Source organism: Heterodontus francisci, chromosome 8, assembly GCF_036365525.1.
Source record: "Heterodontus francisci isolate sHetFra1 chromosome 8, sHetFra1.hap1, whole genome shotgun sequence".
NCBI classification, from domain to species: domain Eukaryota; kingdom Metazoa; phylum Chordata; class Chondrichthyes; order Heterodontiformes; family Heterodontidae; genus Heterodontus; species Heterodontus francisci.
In genome coordinates, this window is record NC_090378.1 from 105,337,049 (window position 1) to 105,354,838 (window position 17,790).

Here is a 17,790-nt window from a genome sequence, read left to right on the forward strand (position 1 = left end):
GGAAAGATAACATAAATATCAGATCGTCACTAACTGATCAGATAAAAACTTTCTCAGGAATTCCTTTACACTGAAAGTGGTGAGAATCTGGAACTTGCTGCCATGCAGAGTTTTTGAAGCAGAAACCAATGTTGCATTTAAAAGGAGGTTTGACGCAAACATGAGAGAGAAGGGAATGGTGGGATACAAGGTCAGGGCAAGGAAAGGAAATTAGATTGAAAGGGGGCTCTTGTGTCGTATAAGCACAGCATTGACCCATTGGACCAAATGGCCTGTTTCTGTGGTGCAGCTTCCATATAATGAAAGTAGGCAGTGAAAATATAACAATGTTAAGCGATGTGGCACCCAGGAATATCAAACCTTACTCACAGTGCAGCTGTTTTTTCTAACCTTCCATGACCTCAGTTAGCTCTATATAGAAAGTTCCACTTTCAATGAGAATATAATCTTTTTCAATTGAAGGTAAACACTCTTGTGTTCTGGCCCTCCCCAGGTTACCGTTCAATACAGCCTGAACATAGAGCACCAGACATCCTCTCAGTCAGTTAACAGTCAGCAGTTTCCACTTTGTTTGTATGTGCTCTCAATGATTTAAATGTCCGCATTTTCAAACATTCAGCAAAACCCAGGTGTTAAAAGAGGTGTTCCATTTGTTTTAAAATTCAATCTTTGGAGACAATTTGAACCTAAGTTGCCCAATGCAGGGCTGATCAGGAGAGACCAGGAGCTGACCATTCCAGATTCCAATCTGCTCAACTGAGCACATGGCAATGGTGCCCACCCAAATCTAACAGGGTCCTTCATCACATACTCATGTTGGGTCCTGGTGGCATTATCGGGGCCTCAACCACAACTGGAACTCGACGGCCCAAGCGGAAGGCAGTTGTGAAATTCCCACCAGGAGTAGATTGCGGGGAAGAGCATTGGGGCCAGAAGGGGCCCAAAAAAGGTAAGTTTTTAATAACCTCTCCTTGTGGAGCCGGGAGGAGCAGGTCAAGCCCCACAAGAAAAGCCTGGGCTCCAATGCTCCCTGTCTTCCCCCTCTTCCTGATTATGAGACCCCACAGGACAGCACTAGCAGCTGATCCCACCACTTACAGAAGCTCAACAGGAGGGGAAGTGGGGGTCATGTGATTTTTCCAGCGTTTCCAGTCTGGTACAAGAGGGAAGTCAACCAGTGGAATGGAAACAAGGTTCAGGGATTAAAATACCCTGGGGATTATTCCTACAGCAGTGGGTGAATTTTGATTTCACAAGCCTACTCACCTGACCGAAACTGGACTGAAGTTAAAAATTGGGGCTTTTTGTTTAAAACATAAATTCAAAGTAGGATATACAAGGACCCTCTGTCTGTGTGTCCCCTGTACCTCAGCTTACTATGATTTCTAAAGTTTGTAGAGTATTTATTTATATTTTGAGTACCAACTTGTATGTTAAAACACGTGTGTTATTAGTTTTTCTCTCTTTTTTAAGATAAAAACAAATCAATATAAACGTTACCTATATAAAGCTTGTGAACTTTGCCCTTCAGGTTTTTGTTCAAATATTTTAGTGTAAAAAAACCCTGAATTTTGGTAGCAGTTAGAGAAGAGCTTTCTACAATTTGACTAACTTCAATGCTACCTGGGAGATTGTACACACTGCACATGCTCAGATTGCTGGACCTTCAGGTCACAGGGTCACAGCTCGAGGTAACAATCCAAAGTCAAAACTAGGCCTTCGCAAGAGGCTGAGGCCTTCAAGTAAAGCATTCAAAGGAGACATTAAAATAGGCACAAACAAATAGATAAATGTAATAATGCTATTATAAAATATGTAATTTACTGATTTTGTGTTGTATTTAAAGCCTTATTTTGGACATTGGAAGTTACACTTGAGGATAAATGGCAGATGAAATCTCTTGCAAAAAACATTTTGAGTGATTCAATTGGTTTGCCAACAAACTATGATGGTAAAATAATTACACATGGTTTTCCCATTATAAAGTTGTTGTGCACAAAATCCCATTATAAAAGGTTCGCATATGTGTCAGCTGTGGTTCAGTTGGTAGCACTCTCGCCTCTGACTCAAGAAATTTCTGGGTTTAAGTCCCACTCCAGGATTTGAGGACAAAAATCAAGGTTCACATTCCAGTGTAGTCATTGTTGTAATGCAGGAAATGCGGCAGCTAATCTGTGCACAGCAAGCTCCCACAAACAGCAATATGATGCTGATTTTTTTTTTCTGATGTTGATTCCAGGATAAATATTGACCGGGACACCCGGGAAAATTCTCCTGCTCTTCTTCGAAATAGTGCTTTAAGATCTTTTACATCCACCTGAGAGGGTAGACAGGGCCCCAGTTTAATGTCCGGCCTGAAAGACGGCACCGGGTCCATGTGATAGTCTGGACTCAATCTGGAGACGGTCTGGGAGACAGTCCAGAAACCAACCAGAGACTGTGCAGGGCACAAACCGGAGAGTCCACGAGACAGTCTGGAGACTGATCGGAGACTGTGCAGGGCACAGACCGTAAGGATGTCAAAGGAGTATTAACCCCTCAGACTCACGAAGCAGAATATTTCGATCATTCTGAGCTTTGTTTTGTGCTTCTAAGGTTGTAAGCATTTCCGTTTGTCAAACAGTTACACTTACTGTTAATAAAAACCAAGCTTCAAAAAGTCAAAAAACCTTGATTGATTCTTAACTCTGTTTACTATAAAACATAAAGAGATTTAAAACAAAACCCAATGGATGAGTTACTAGACAGTCAGCAGCCTCAAGGCTCCTCATGCAAGAGTATCAGCTGTCTGAACACTTCTCACACCTACAGATGACAGAAAGCCAGTAATGCTCTTCCATAATTCAGGATATTGATGAGACTCAGGAATGACACTGTCTTTACATTTTTGAGAAACAAGTTCAAATTCAGCCCAGATCGATTGGAGAAAAGTCTCCTTTCTGTTGCTGCAAAAGTCTCCTATCAAAAACTGTCCCAATTTGGGAGAGGCCACAAGGATGGATAGTATGAGAAATGGAAATTTCACACTGGTTCTACTGAAATGGAGGATAAGTCAGGCTGTTTCAACTATTCTACATTTAACCTAGGATACATTTGATTTGGAAGTACTTAATGCTGAACATGTTTCAATTGCCAACACTGACAATGCTGAACTATGATGTGCACTTAATTCAACAAAAAACAGTCACCAAAAAAAGAAAAGATGATTCCTACCTTTCTGGAGAGTCTGGATCAAAACAAGTTTTCCTTACATCTGTAATCGTAGGATCACAGCAGTCACCATCATCAAAGTCATCCAGGATATTATTGCATTCCATGTTACAGACTCCGTCCCTCCTCTTCCAAACATAGCACCTCCCCAGAAAGCGGCAGTCCCCTCCGTCATACCCCGTCAAGGGGTGGTCACACTCGGGGTCGCAATGGTCATTCCCGATCTTGCCCTTATCACAGTTGACCAGAATGATTCGGTTCCGAATGGTAGTGTTGAGGACGTCAGTGATGGTGAGGTCCCACGTTATGTTGTACCTGTTGAAGGCCTTGTTCAAGGCCAGGTGCTGGAGCTCAATCTGCTGCTTTGTAACTGTGGGGTTTTGCCGCTGGTCGTCATAAACATTGATCACTCTGTAGCGGATCAGCTTTTCACCCCGGAGTGGCCAGTAACTGTTATAGTTCTTGATGACGGCAATATTGTCGCAAACCGTCAGTCCACATAGCGGAGGGATCAAAGGAGATGCCAGCTTAGGTCCTGGTAGAAGCATAATTTCCCAAGTGGGATAGTGACTGTCCTTATCTGGTATCCATTGATCTTCCATCTTAGAGAAATCTGCATTTAAGACCAAAAAGGAATCCTCCCTTTGTATACTTTGACGATAATTGTGCAGTAATTCTTCTTGAGACTTTGCAGTTTTCCAGAGGGTGAAGCTCGCCAGGTAACCACGGAAACTGTGCCCATTCCCAGAGCTGTCCCCACCAATCAGCAATGTCCGGCAGGAGCTCATAAACGCACTGTGCAGATCCCCCAACTGTCCGGTGCTGGCCCCAACCCTGGCTCCATTAACATACAGCATCATCTGCTGCCCGTCATAAGAGGCAGCCACGTATGTCCAGGCATTGGCACGGAAACGGTGATGGGCAAATACTGTGGTGGCATTCCGAGCTCGGTCTGTACGCAGAGAGAAGAAGAAACGGGGATCCTTCCTTCCAGAGTATTCTACTGATTTAATGCCAATCATCCAGCCCTTCTCACTGAGTGAATAGGAGCAGTTATCATAAAGGCCTGCAAGAAAAGACAAAAAACAATCATCTTACACGCACATATTGTCTACCAGATTAGTAATGATGGCAGAATGTGTGGCCCCTGTTCAATCCTCTCCTGTATGGTATAAATAAAGAACCAGCATGTACATACCACCTTTCACAACCGCAGCACTTTACAGCCAATCAAGTTCTTTTGAGGTGTAATCACAGTTGTAATGTAAGAAACCCAGAAGCCAATTTTGCATACAGCAAGCTCCCACAACAGCAGTGGCCAGATAATGTTTTAATGATGTTCATCGAGGGATGAATACAACACAGGCAGCTACCCGACAATGTGGAAAGTTGTCCCGTATGTCCTGTCCACAAAAAGCAGGACACTTCCAATCCAGCCAATTACAGCCCCATCAGTCTGCTCTCGATCATGAGCAAAGTGATGAAAAGTGTTGTCAACAGTGCTATTAAGCAGCACTTATTCAGCAACAATCTGCTCACCAATGCTCAGTTTGGGTTCCCCAGGACCACTCAGCTCCAGACCTCATTACAGCCTTGTTCTGCACATGGACAAAACAGTTGAATTCCAAGAGGTGAGGTGAGAGTGACTACCCTTGAGATCAAGGCAGCATTTGACTGAGTGTGGCATCAAGGAACCCAAGCAAAACTGAAGTCAGTGGGAATCACGGGGAAAACTCTCCACTGGTTGGAGTCACACCTAGAACAAAGGAAGATGGTTGTGACCGTTGGAAGTCAAACATCTAAGCCCCAAGACATTGCTGTAGGAGTTCCTCAGGATTATGACCTAGGCCCAACCATTTTCAGCTGCTTCATCAATGACATTCCCTCCTTCATAAAGTCAGAAGTGGGGATGTTCGCTGATGATTGCACAGTGTTCAGTTCCATTCACAACTGCTCAGATACTGAAGCAATCCTTGTCCATACGCAGCAAGACCTGAACAACATTCAGGCTTGGGCTGATAAGTGGCAAGTAACATTTGTGCCACACGGGTGCCAGGCAATGACCATCTCCAACAAGAAGGAATCTAACCATCTCCCCTTGACATTCAACGGCATTACCATTGCCAAATACCCCACCATCAACATCCTGGGTGTTACCATTGACCAGAAACTGAACTGGACCAGCCACATAAATACCGTAGCTACAAGAGCAGGTCGGAGACTGGGAATTCTGTGGCAAGTAACACACCTCCTGACACCGCTAAGCCTGAACACCATCTACAAGGCACAAGTCAGGAGTGTGATGGAATACTTTCCCATTGCCTGGATGAGTGCAGCTCCAACAACACTCAAGAAGCACGACACCATGCAGGACAAAGCAACCCACTTGATTGGCACCCCATCCATCACCTTAAACATTCACTCCCACCATCACCAGCACACAGTGGCAGCAATATGTACCATCTACAAGATGCACTGCAGCAATTCGCCAAGTCTCTTTCAACATTACCCGCAACCTCTACCACCTAGAAGGACATCATTGCAAGTTCCTCTCAAAGCCACACACCATCCTGACTTGGAACTATATCGCCGTTCCTTCACTGTTGCTGGGTCAAAATCCTGAAACTTCCTCTCTAACAGCACTGTGGGTGTACCCCCGCCAAATGGACTGCAGTGGTTTAAGAAGACAGCTCACCACCACCTTCTCCAGGGCAATTAAGGATGGGCAACAAATGCAGTCCTTGTCAGCAACATCACATCCCATGAAATACTAAAAAAAAACTGACCAGAACACTTGAAGAACTCCATTGCTCTTGTTTGAATAGTGCTGTGGGATCTTTTATGTGCGCCTGAGAGGGCTGACAGGTCCTCAGTTAATATCACATGCAAAAGACAGCACCTCCAACAGTCCAGCATGCCCCTAGTACTCCCCTGAAGTGTCAGCCTAGATTTTGTGTTCATGCTTTGAAGTGACGTGAACCCACAATCTACAGACTCAAAGACAAGAGTGCTACCACTGAGCCACAGCCAAGAAAGTGCTGTAAAGCTGGCAACGTGTAATTTTTTGACGGGACAGTCCTTCCAAATTCAAGTTGCATGAAAATAGTTTGCAATGTGTAACAGGGGGCTAAAGTAACTAGAAGGTACAGGTGCACACTAGTGATAGTAGTAGTTGAAATAATTTGATATCATTCATTACAAGCATTCCCCGACACTACAGAACATTAACGTGTGATGTTTCCTTGGTAACAGTGTGTACTAATACACTAAACATGTCCAGTAACAACACAACAACTTGTGTTGACAGAGCACTTTCCTTGCAGAGACACATCCCAAAGCGCTTCACAAAAGTGCAATCTAACCAAAAACAATGCTGAGCTAAATTAGTAGATATTCAAAAGCTAGGGCAAAGAGGCAGATTTTAAGGAAGCTTTTTAAATAGTAGGTGGAGAGGTTGATGCTATAATGTGATACTCAGACCACATATGGAGTACTGTTTTCATTCCAGTCACTTAATCCATGGAAGGATATTATTGCTCTTCAGAAGGCACAGAGAGCAGCAGTCAAAATTATTTCAAGTATCAGGAATAGAAGTTATGAATAAAGGTTAAGGAAGTTCTTTTTGGAAAAGAAGAGAATTAGAGGTGACCTAATTGAAACCTTGAAGAAGTTAATGAAGAACTTTGATGCAATTTGGTCCCTGAAGTGATGTGCTCAAATACCAAGGGACCCGAGGTGAAAACAAAATGGTTTGGAGTAAGGATGAAAATGGGACTCGGCTTTTCCATCCAAAATATGATAGAGTTGTGGAATAAATTAACAGGGAAATCCATTGACACAGATGGTGTGAATGCATTCAAGAGATAACGTTTTTGGAGAAAAGTGATTGAAGAATGTGCGAAGGTGGGGAGCACTGATTTCTTAAAAAATGTAGTCTTGTTTGAGTCTATTGAGCGTGTCCATTTCGACATGTTCTTAGTGGGCAAGACTGAAAAGGACTGAGGTATGAGTATTAACTATTCAATGGAATGCTCCAAAGTATCCAGTATGAGGATTGTTAGCAAGAAAGCTATTCAAATGAGTCAGTTTGGCTCAATTGGTACCACCGTCAATTCTTTAGTCAGAAGATTGTTGGTTTAAATCCCATTGCCAGATATGAGCTAATAATTGAAGCTGACTTTGCAGTGCAGTACAAAGGGTATTGTTGTGCTTTGAGTGCTGTTCTTTGGTGGAAACTTTAAGCTGAGGGGGTTCAGTGATGTTAAAGATTCCATGGCACTCTTTGAAGAGTAAGTAGTTCAACTAATGACCCCGCCAACATTTCTCCTTCAACCAAAACAGATTTATTTCATTGCTATTTGTGGGATCTTTTCAAGAGCAGAATAACTGTTCCTGTTGGCAGATGCAGCAGTCACGGTCATTGTGTGATGCACTTGGGCTGTTCTGCTGTGAAAAGGTGCATCATAAATTCAAGACGCATTTACTTCTTCAAAATATCTCAAAAGTATTTAACACAAGTTATTTACCTCTACACCTTATTGAAAGCTACATTTGATGCGGGACTTCAGTTGTGTGGAGAGACTAGGAAACTAGGATTGGTTTTCTCAGAGGAAAGAAGGTTAAGTTGTGTTTTAAGTCATAGAGTCATAACAGCACAGAAGGAAGCCATTCGACCCATCAAGTCCATACTGGCTCACTATAGAGAAATCCAGTTAGTCCCATTCCCCCGCTCAAACCCCATAACCCTGCAAGCTTATTTCCCTCAAGTGGCCAGCCAACATCCTTCTGAAATAATTCATCATCTTTGCTTCCACCACCCTCACAGGCAACGAGTTCCGGTTCATTACCCCTTGCTGCATAAAAAGGTTATTCCTCACATTCTGACTACTTTAAATCTGTGTCCCCTAGTTCTTGTACCATCAGCTAATGGGAACAGCATTTCTTTGTCTACCTTATCTAAACCTGTCCTAATCTTGTACACCTCCATCAAATTTCTCCTTAATCTCCTTCGCTCCAAGGAGAACAACCCCAGCTTCTCCAACCTAGCCATGCAGTTAAAATCCCACATCCATGGAACGATTCTGCTAAGTCAGCCCTGCACCCTCTCGAGGTCCTTATGCGTGGTGACCAGAGCTGGATGCAATCCTCTAGTTGTGGCCTAACCAGAGCTTTATAAAGGTGCTCCATAATTTCCCTGCCTTTGAACTCAATACCTCTATTATGAAGCCCAAGATTCCATACGCTTTTCCAATTACTTTCTCAATATGCCCTGCCACCTTCAAAGATCCACATGACCCTGAGGTCCCTCTGTCCCAGGTCTATAGAACTGGACCAATAAGCCTAGATTGCCTCCCCCTATCCCTTCTTCCAAAATGCACCACCTCACAGTTCTCTGTATTAAATTCCATCTGCCACTTGTCTGCCCATTCTGCTAGCCAATCTATGTCCTATTGCAGTCGACTGGAATCATCCTCACTTTTTGCCACACCTCCAAGTTTGGTATCATCAGCAAGTTTTGAAATTTTACTCTGTATTCCAATATCCAAGTCATTTATAAATATGAGAAAAACAGTGGTCCTAGCACTGATCCTTGGGGAACACCACTGTCTACCATCCTCCAGTCTGAAAAACAACCATTTACTACAACTCCTCACTGTTTTCTGTCCTTAAGCCAACTTTTTATCCAAGCTGACATGGACCGTCTTATTCCATAAACCTCAATTTTGTTAGCCAGCCTTTTGTTCAGTACTATGTCAAACACTTCCTTAAAATCCATACAGAAAACATCAACGGCATTGCCTTCAACAACCTTTTCTGTTACTTCATCAAAAAATTCAATTAGATTGATCAAGCACAATCTGCCTTTTACAAATCCGTGCCAACTCTTCTTAATTAACTCAAACTTCTCCAAGTACCTGTTAATTTTGTCCCTGATAGTTGTTTCTAAAACCTTATCCACCTTTAACGTTAAACCAGCCTGTAGTTATGAAGTATGTCCTTACACCCTTTCTTGAATAAGGGTGTCACATTCGCCGCTCTCCAATCACCTGGCACCTCCCCGTATCCAGGGAAGATTGAAAGATTATGGTGAGCCCTTCCACAATCTCCACACCCACTTCCTTTAGCAACCTGGTCTGCAAGCCATCCAGACCATGTGATTTATCTACCCTAAGCATAGCCATCCTTTCCAGTATCTTCTGCCTATCAATATTCACCTCATCCATTACTTTTATCATCTCCATTCCTACTGATATTTTGGCAGCATCCTCTTCATCAGTAAACAGCAATACAAAGTACTCATTTAAGTATTCTAGCCTTGCTCTGCACCTCTAAGCATATATCACTCTTGTTGGCCTGAATAGGACACATCCCACCTCTCACTACCCACCAACTATTTACATGCCGGTAGAAGACTTTTGTGTTCCCTTTTACATTAACTGACATCTCATATTCTTTCTATGTCAGTCTTATTTTCCTCTTCCCTTCACCTCTCAACTATTACATTGGCCTGGTTCATGCTTGAAGAATTAACCTGACATACATCATAGACCCTTTTTTTTTGTTTTGTCATATTCTCTATCTCCCTCGTCATCCAAGCAGCCCTGACTTTAGTTCCTCCACCTTTTGCCCTTATTGAAATGTGCCTAGCTTGCACCTATAACATCCCCTCCCTAAAGATCACCCATTGTTCCATTACAGATTTTCCTGTCAATCTTTGGTTCCATTTTACCCTTGCAAAATCCCTTCTAATCCCACTGAAGTTAGCCCTCCCTCTTCCAATATAGAAATTCTACTTTAGATTGTTCCTTGTTCTTCTCCATTACCAATCTAAACTTTATGATACAATAATCACTTTTACCCAAGTGTACCCCCACAGACACTTGGTCCACTCGGCCCACCTCATTTCCTAGCACTGGATCTAACAATACCTCCTTCCTAGTTAGACTGAGAACATACTGCAGAAGGAAGTTCTCATGAACACATTTCAGAAATTCCTCTCCCTCCTTTCTCTTTACTCTAACATTACCCCTAAACGATATTTGGGTAATTAACATTCCCCAATATCACCACTCCATAGTTCTTGCACATCTCTGCAGATTTGCTCTTCTATCTCTCTCTCTCTCACTATTCGAAGGTCTATAGAATACCCCCAGTAGCATGATCATACCTTTTTGCTTCTCAGCTCTAACCAAATGGATTCTGTCCTTGCCCTATCAAGAACATCCTCTCTTTCCAACACTACAATGTCATCCCTAATCGGTACTACCATCACACCTCCCTTTTTCCCTCCCTATCTTTTCTGAACACTTTATACACATTAATATTAAGCACCATTTTTAAGCCACTATATCATATTCCTACATGGAAATTGGCGCATTTAGCTTCCCAAGCTTATTCACCACACTTGGTGTGTTTACACAGATGCATTCTAAACCTGTCTTTGTATTCCTTGCAGTCCTTCTTGGTCTGCTCCTATCCAATACAGTACTACTTCCTTCTCGAGTACTATCTAACACTCTCACTTTATGTGCCTTATTCCTCTTTTCTACTTCTATATGATGGTGCCCATCCCGCTGCCACTAATGAAGCTTCCCACAAAGACATTGATTCCAGTCCTGTTGAGGTGCAACTTGTCCCTTTTGAATAAGTGCCACCTGCCCCAGAACTGGTCCCAATGCCCTAAGAATCTGAAGCCCTCCCTCCTGCACCAAGCCTCAAGCCATGCACTGATCCTCCCTAACTTCCTATTTCTACTTTTGCTCGCGTGCAGCACATTAGAACATAAGAACATAAGAAATAGGAGCAGGAGTAGGCCATTCAGCCCCTCAAGCCTGCCCACCATTCAATAAGATCATGGCTGATCTGCCCCCATTCTCAACTCCTCTTTTGTGCCAGCTCCTCATAACTCTCAACTCCCCGATATTTCAAAATTCTATCTACCTCCTCTTTCAATACTTTCAGTGATCTAGCCTCCACAACTCCCTGGGGTAGAGAATTCCAGACATTCACTACCCTCTGAGAGAAGAAATTCCTTCACATCTCAGTTTTAAATGAGTGTAACTATGTTCCCTAGTTCGAGATTCCCCCACTAGTGGAAACATCTTCTCAACATCTGCCCTGTCATGCGCCCTCAGAATCTTGTACATTTCAATAATCCAGAGATTACTGCCTTCTGGTTTTATGGATTTCAAAACTATGGCAGAATTCTTAAACATGTCCATCTGTAGAGCAAGCAATTTTGTGTAGGGAAACATCCCTTAAAACATCGCACAAATTTTTACATTTAACACAGGCAGTGAAATTTGCTGCCTGAGTGCCAGACATTTTGCAGCTGCAGATGAAAATGTTGGTTTATGAGCTGGATTGAGTTATAAATTAGTATACAACAAATCACTTGACAAACCCATCGAGATAATGAAGTCTTACAAGTTACACTTTTCGAAGGCATCACAATGGAAGGTGTGGTGGCTCTTTCCTTGACTATTATGCATTGCAGCTGTGTTATGGCTTGCAGGTTGTGGATGCCATTGACTAATTCAAGGATCAGCTTGTCCTCATTTCCCCCATCACGGGTCCCACTGCCCACCTCCAAGTGCTATTCTACTGAGGAGAAGAAATACAGTACAGCTTTGCTAAATTTTCCAAAATTATTTATTGCCTTCTGGGCCTTACTTTATCCTGTAAAGAATCTTGCCAAGAAACAAGCAGAGAAGACAAGCAGTTGAAATGAGAAGCAGAGGACAAATTGGACCAAGAAACAGAAGACTTGTCTATATAACTGCTCCACCATTGGTGGCTGTGCCTTCAGCTGCCTAGGTCCTAAGCTCTGAAATTCCCTCCCTCAATCTCTCCCCCTCCCCCTCTTTCCTTCTTTAAGACACTCCTTAAAGCCTACCTCTTTGATCAAGCTTTTTGGCCACCTGCCCTAATATCTCCTTATGTGGCTTGAGATCCAATTTTGCTTCATAACACTCCTGTGAAGCACCTTGGGTCGTTTCATTACGTTAAAGGTCCAATTTAAGTACAAGTTGTTGTTGTATAAAGAAATAATCACTCAACAAGAGCTGTAAGGCAGTCTGTAACAAACAACATGTTTCTTTGCCCAAAACACCCAAAATAGTACCTTGTGGGAGACGTGCCGAATACCGTTGCCAGATAAAGCAGCACATTCAATGGTCTCCGTCAAACATCAAAACATATTAATACAACAGCATTTCTCCCCAACTAACTTAATCAGCCTCATATTAAAGACCGATTGGAACACATTACAGTATCATCCCAACTTCTATTAATCTTTGCATAGTTGTACAATTGTGTTGCATTTTCCACTGCTGCTTCCCTTTAATGAATGTATATGGTATATGTCTCCTGCTTTCTAAGCATGTGTTCCATATGTTTTCCTTTAACAGGAGGAAGTGAGGTGGTTGGCTGCTGCAGGTCAGTCAGTATATGCCCTAGGAACAAGGTGCTCTCCTTGGACTTGGTCACTAAATAGCTCTGCCACAGGCAATTATGTAGTGTCTGCATGCTATGTAACGTATCTGTAATCATTTGAGATGGGCAGTTGTATGATACGGATGTAGCTTTGTCCTGAGAGAAAACATCATCTCAGTTCTTGCTTGCTAGGCCAAAGCTTGCTGGGTACTCCCTCAGTATGGCCAAAGATCCGAATGGCAGCAAATCAATAGGCAGTGATGAGTTGATGAAGCCTGCTGCATAATTTGTTCTCCAACATGTTAAATGCCAAGATAGATGCACAGCATTGGACCCCAAGGTCTCTAAAGCCCCAAACACAGCATTTGTTACATGACCTGTGGCTGAATGTAGGACCTTGAGCAAGGACAGCAGTGCTGCACAGGGCTATGGAGTGGCCAAATTCTCTACTGTGGTCTGCAGTATGGACAGGTAATAATGCAACACTGCACACTTGTGGTTTGTGGACACCTCTGTAGATGTCTCCAAACTGTGTATGTTGCTGAACACCCTCTGAAATGGCTGTGTGAACTGCTGATACTGAGCTAATAAACTACATTTGAAGTCTGGCCCCATGAGGTCCAATTCTGGGCTTATCAGCCGCTGGAGCCCTCAACTGACCCTGTAAGCAATGGTTTGCAGTTCCTCCAATTCACCTGCACTTGTTCCTTCTCAGTTATGCCCCCTGCTTCATGAATTGACAATGCAGCAGATATATCCGTGCTCGTGCTTTCTACTGAATGAGTGGGTGACGCAGAGTGCTGTAAGGTGCTCGGTTGAGTCTACAGAATGGACTCTGCCGTTTACCTCTATTGCAAAACTACAGCAACAGAAGAACAGGTTTAGAACTATGACATTTTTTTAAAAATAGCTTATATGGTGAAATACATTAAATATTAGGTGACCGACCTCCTCCCTGAACTTCAAATGTTGCTGCCTTCTCCTGCAAGCATATAGAAAAGGGACACATATTGGAAAGAGGAATCTATCTACCCTAATACCCACCGCAATAGTCAGCAGGTTAGTTTGTGAACACATAGTATGCAGACACCTGAGTTTTCAGTGTGTTTAGTGTTTTTGTTGCTTGCCACATGTAGCAACTGCAATACCGTAGCAGCATTACATAGCGCTCTGGTACAACATGTGGAGCCTGTGCATTTGGCTAGTTGTCAGAGTGCTGTGTAGTTTCCTTTTATAATTATAACCAAAATACAAAGTGAACTGCTGTTAACATGGCTTCTGCAATGAAACTAAATGTACATAAAATCATGAATGCTTTTGATAGAGTAAGTAAGGAGAAACTGTTTCCACTGGTAGCAGGGTCAGTAACCAGAGGACACGGATTTGAAGAATTGGCAGAAGAACCAGAGGCACCGTGAGGGGAACATTTTTTTTTACTCAGTAGGTTTTTATGATCTGGAATCACTGCCTGCAAGGGTGCTGGAAGCAGATTTAGTAGCAACTTTTAAATAGGAATCAGATAAATAACTGAAGGGGGAAAATTTGCAGGGCTGTAGGGAAAGGGTGGAAGAGTGAGACTAATTGGTTAGTTCTTTCAAAGAGCTGACATAGGCATGATAGGCAGAATGGCCTTGTGTGCTATATCATTCCATGCTTCGCAATAGTGTGGTCAACTTTAAACACCCTACTGCCAATAGGACATTGAAAAACAGGGGTAGGTTTGGAGAAGGATGATTCTTCTACTCTGAATTCTAAGTCGGCTCACCACTACCTTCTCAAGGGCAATTAGGGATGAGCAATAAATGCTGGCCGAGCCAGCGTCGCCCACATCCCGTGGAGGAATAAATTTTTAAAAACTCAGGGAGCTGAACTACACTGCAGAGAATGTGATTCACAGCATGTAGCGTGAATATCCTGAGACATTTTACTGGTGCTCAGCTGTGCATTAAACTGACAGCAAAGTGGAATTCGCTAAAAAGCAATCCCATGTGGTACAAGATAACATCCCTGCTGCTGCTTGCCTTCGTGTTGCCTGGATATGCAGCTAAGCTCCCGCCTGAGCATAATTAGCAGATGGTCACATGCCGGGAACGACCTTTGACTTTTAGTACACAGATGGTGATCTGAGCTTAAAATCCCAACTCTACATGTGTACACACGGTAGTGTTGTTCTTTACCTCCTTTCCGTACCCCCTCTCTCTCCCTCTCTCTTTCGAAGCTGGTTATTCGTGCTGGACTACAGGTCTGTAGTTGGTGTGAACTGAAGACAGAGAATGTCAGGAGGCTATTCCACCATAGAGTCCATCAATACCACATCTGCTCACATCACCTGACATTCGCACTGGTGCCAAGAGTCACTGGAAATGCTCAGACAGCATAAGTTAATGAAGTAAAAGCAAAATACTGCAGATTCTGGAAATCTGAAATAAAAACAGAAAGTGCTGGAAATACTCAGCAGGTCAAGCAGCATCTGTGGAGAGAGAAACAGAGTCAATGTTTCAGGTCTGTGACCTTTAATTCATGACTAATCGCTCTGGAGAGAGTACAGAGGAGATTTACAAGAATGTTGCCAGGGCTCGAAGGTTGCAACTATGAGGAAAGATTGGATAGGCTCAGTTTGTTTTCCTTAGAACAGAGGAGGCTGAGGGGTGACTTAATAGAGGTGTATAAAATTATGAGGGGCCTAGACAGGAGGGGCCTTTTTCCCCTAGCAAAGAGGTCACAGGGGACACAGATTTAAGGTAGAAGCATTAGAGGGGACATGAGGAAAAATGTTTTCATTCAGAGGGTGGTGGGTGTCTGGAATTCACTGCCAGGAATGGTGGTGGAGGCAGAAACCCTCAATTCTTTTAAAAGGTACCTGGACATGCACCTGAAGTGCTGTAACCTGCAAGGCTATGGACCAGGTGTTGTAAGGTGGGATTAGATTGGGCAGCTGTTTTTTTTTCCCGGCTGGCACGGACACGATGGGCTGAATGGCCTCCTTCTATGCCGCAATTTTTCTATGGCTCTATGAAAGGTAACAGATCTGGAACGTTAACTCTGTTTCTCTCTCCACAGATGCTGCCTGACCTGCTGAGTATTTCCAGCACTTTCTGTTTTTATTACTTAATATAATGAAGGTCTGGCAGTTTCTATAAATGACTAGTTTTTACTTTCCAATGGCAACCAATAAAACTCCCCGAATGCATTTGGTTAATGGAAGGCATCAACCAGTTCATTGAAAACTGCATCCTGTAAAGTTGCATTGAGGTCCTTAAGAGTTGGTTATGTTTTCATATTGAAAGAATCTATAATGCTTACAGAAGTTATTATTTTTGGCTTATGCCTAGCTCCAAAATGCTTGAAAACGGAACCAAATAAAATATCAAAAGCCTAATTTCTCTGGGTCAGAGTGGATGCCTCAGATCCTCCTGCAAAATAAACCGAGTGACCTCGGCACTCACCTGCCCCCTTCAGGAATTTCTAACTTGATTACAGCCACAAACTGTGCCTGAGGGTTTTTTTGAACCCCTGCATTAAAAAGCGATCGAATAATCAGGGTGATTCGACACTCTCAGTGGAGCAGCCAATGTCTGAGGGACACACAGGTCAGAGATTGGGCCAATGTAGCTCCAATTTTGCACCAAGTCAGTGCAATTCCCTGCTAGAAGGGTAGGATTGCAGAATTATCCGATCGGGTTTATCTGTAGCTCATATCCTACTGAAAGCTGAGACTGACTCCACGCCTTCACTTTTTGATAAAGTCTACGTCAGGGTTAGGATGGTCAACCATTCGATGGCAGTGATCGTGTGCTTTGAACATGTTGCTAATCCTTTGCTTGTTTCCTAGGTTGGCATGTATGTTGACGCTACACAATTGAAAGATTTGCACCAGACACTGATACTTTATGAATCTGGGATGCTAATGAATAGTCAACCACTTTCAAACTGTGATCTGAACCCAAGTGCTTTATGAAAACCGCTGGTAGAAACTTGAATTAGTGAGTCTAATCTCCTGTAAGAATTCCCACAGAGAACTGAACTCATGAATAATGTAAACAAGATTCATTGAACAGCAAATGTGCCTGGTTCAACGGTAGCATTGCCACCTCTGAGTCAGAAGGTTGTGGGTTTAAGTCCCACTCCAGAGCCTTGAGTACAAAATCTAGGCTGACACTTCAGTGCGGTACTGAGAGAATGCTGCACTGTCAGAGGTGCTGTCTTTCAACTGAGATCTCAAACTGAGACCCCTCTACCCTCTCCGGTGGATATAATAGATCACATTTCAAAGAGGTGAGTTACCCCTAGTGCCCTGGCCAATATTTATCCCTCAACCAGCACCACTAAAACAGATTATCTGGTCATCATCACATTGCAGTTCATTTGACTTTTGCTATAAGTAAATTGGCTGCCACATTTCTTATATTACACCAGCGACTACAATTCAAAAACTGCTGTGAAGAGATTTCTAAAGTCCGGAAGAAAGGAAAGGTACGTTAGAAATACAAGTTTTCTTTTATACGCTCTTGCTCCGCTGTGTGTTGAAATTGGGGTTCATCTCACTGCTTCTAAAGCTACTTTTCCAATAGCCTTGGAGGTGTTGGCACCAGTGGTTCCCTATACAGATTCCATGCAACCAGCACAAACCCTAGTGTGAAGCTGTTAGATCCACTCAATCCACGTGCCGAGAAAATCCAAATGTAAAACCAAACAGATTCTTTGCCCAATCGCAAATCTGTGGTCTTCAGTGATCCCTTCCTCTGGCTGGCTTTTAAAACCCAACCTTGGCATCACTTAACCGCCAACTGCTGACTGACCTCATCCTCCATCCTGCTTTTTTCAATCCCTGTGCTTTCCTGCATGATGTGCGTTGGCCCTTCATCCATGTTACACAATTATAAAAACAGTGGAGATTTCCTCAGTTTGGCCCTCCAGGCAGGGTTTCCCTTCAAGCAGGTCAGCCTTACTTTCCCAGGGATAGCAGCGGAAATAATAAAGCCAAGAGAGTCATAAAGATCTCAGTCTCTGAATGGGAGCTCTCACCCGGGACATGCATTAAACAGGTTTCTCTCTGCAGGTACAGTCAAAGCTGGCAATTCTAGGTCCTTAGTGTAAGTACTTCAAGATCTGGCTCTCCGCGGTTAATTATCCAAACATAACAAA

At 43.1% G+C, this 17,790-nt stretch overlaps 1 protein-coding gene across 1 annotated transcript in view; it reads right to left on the reverse strand.

The window, feature by feature from the left end:
• The window catches only part of pappa2 (pappalysin 2), a 573,700-nt gene that overhangs the window by 445,424 nt on the left and 110,486 nt on the right, over positions 1-17,790 (reverse strand). The window contains exon 2 of the mRNA XM_068036526.1: positions 3,214-4,276. Within this exon, the coding sequence (XP_067892627.1) occupies positions 3,214-4,276 (1,063 nt within the window). The remainder of the gene's footprint in view (positions 1-3,213; positions 4,277-17,790) is intronic.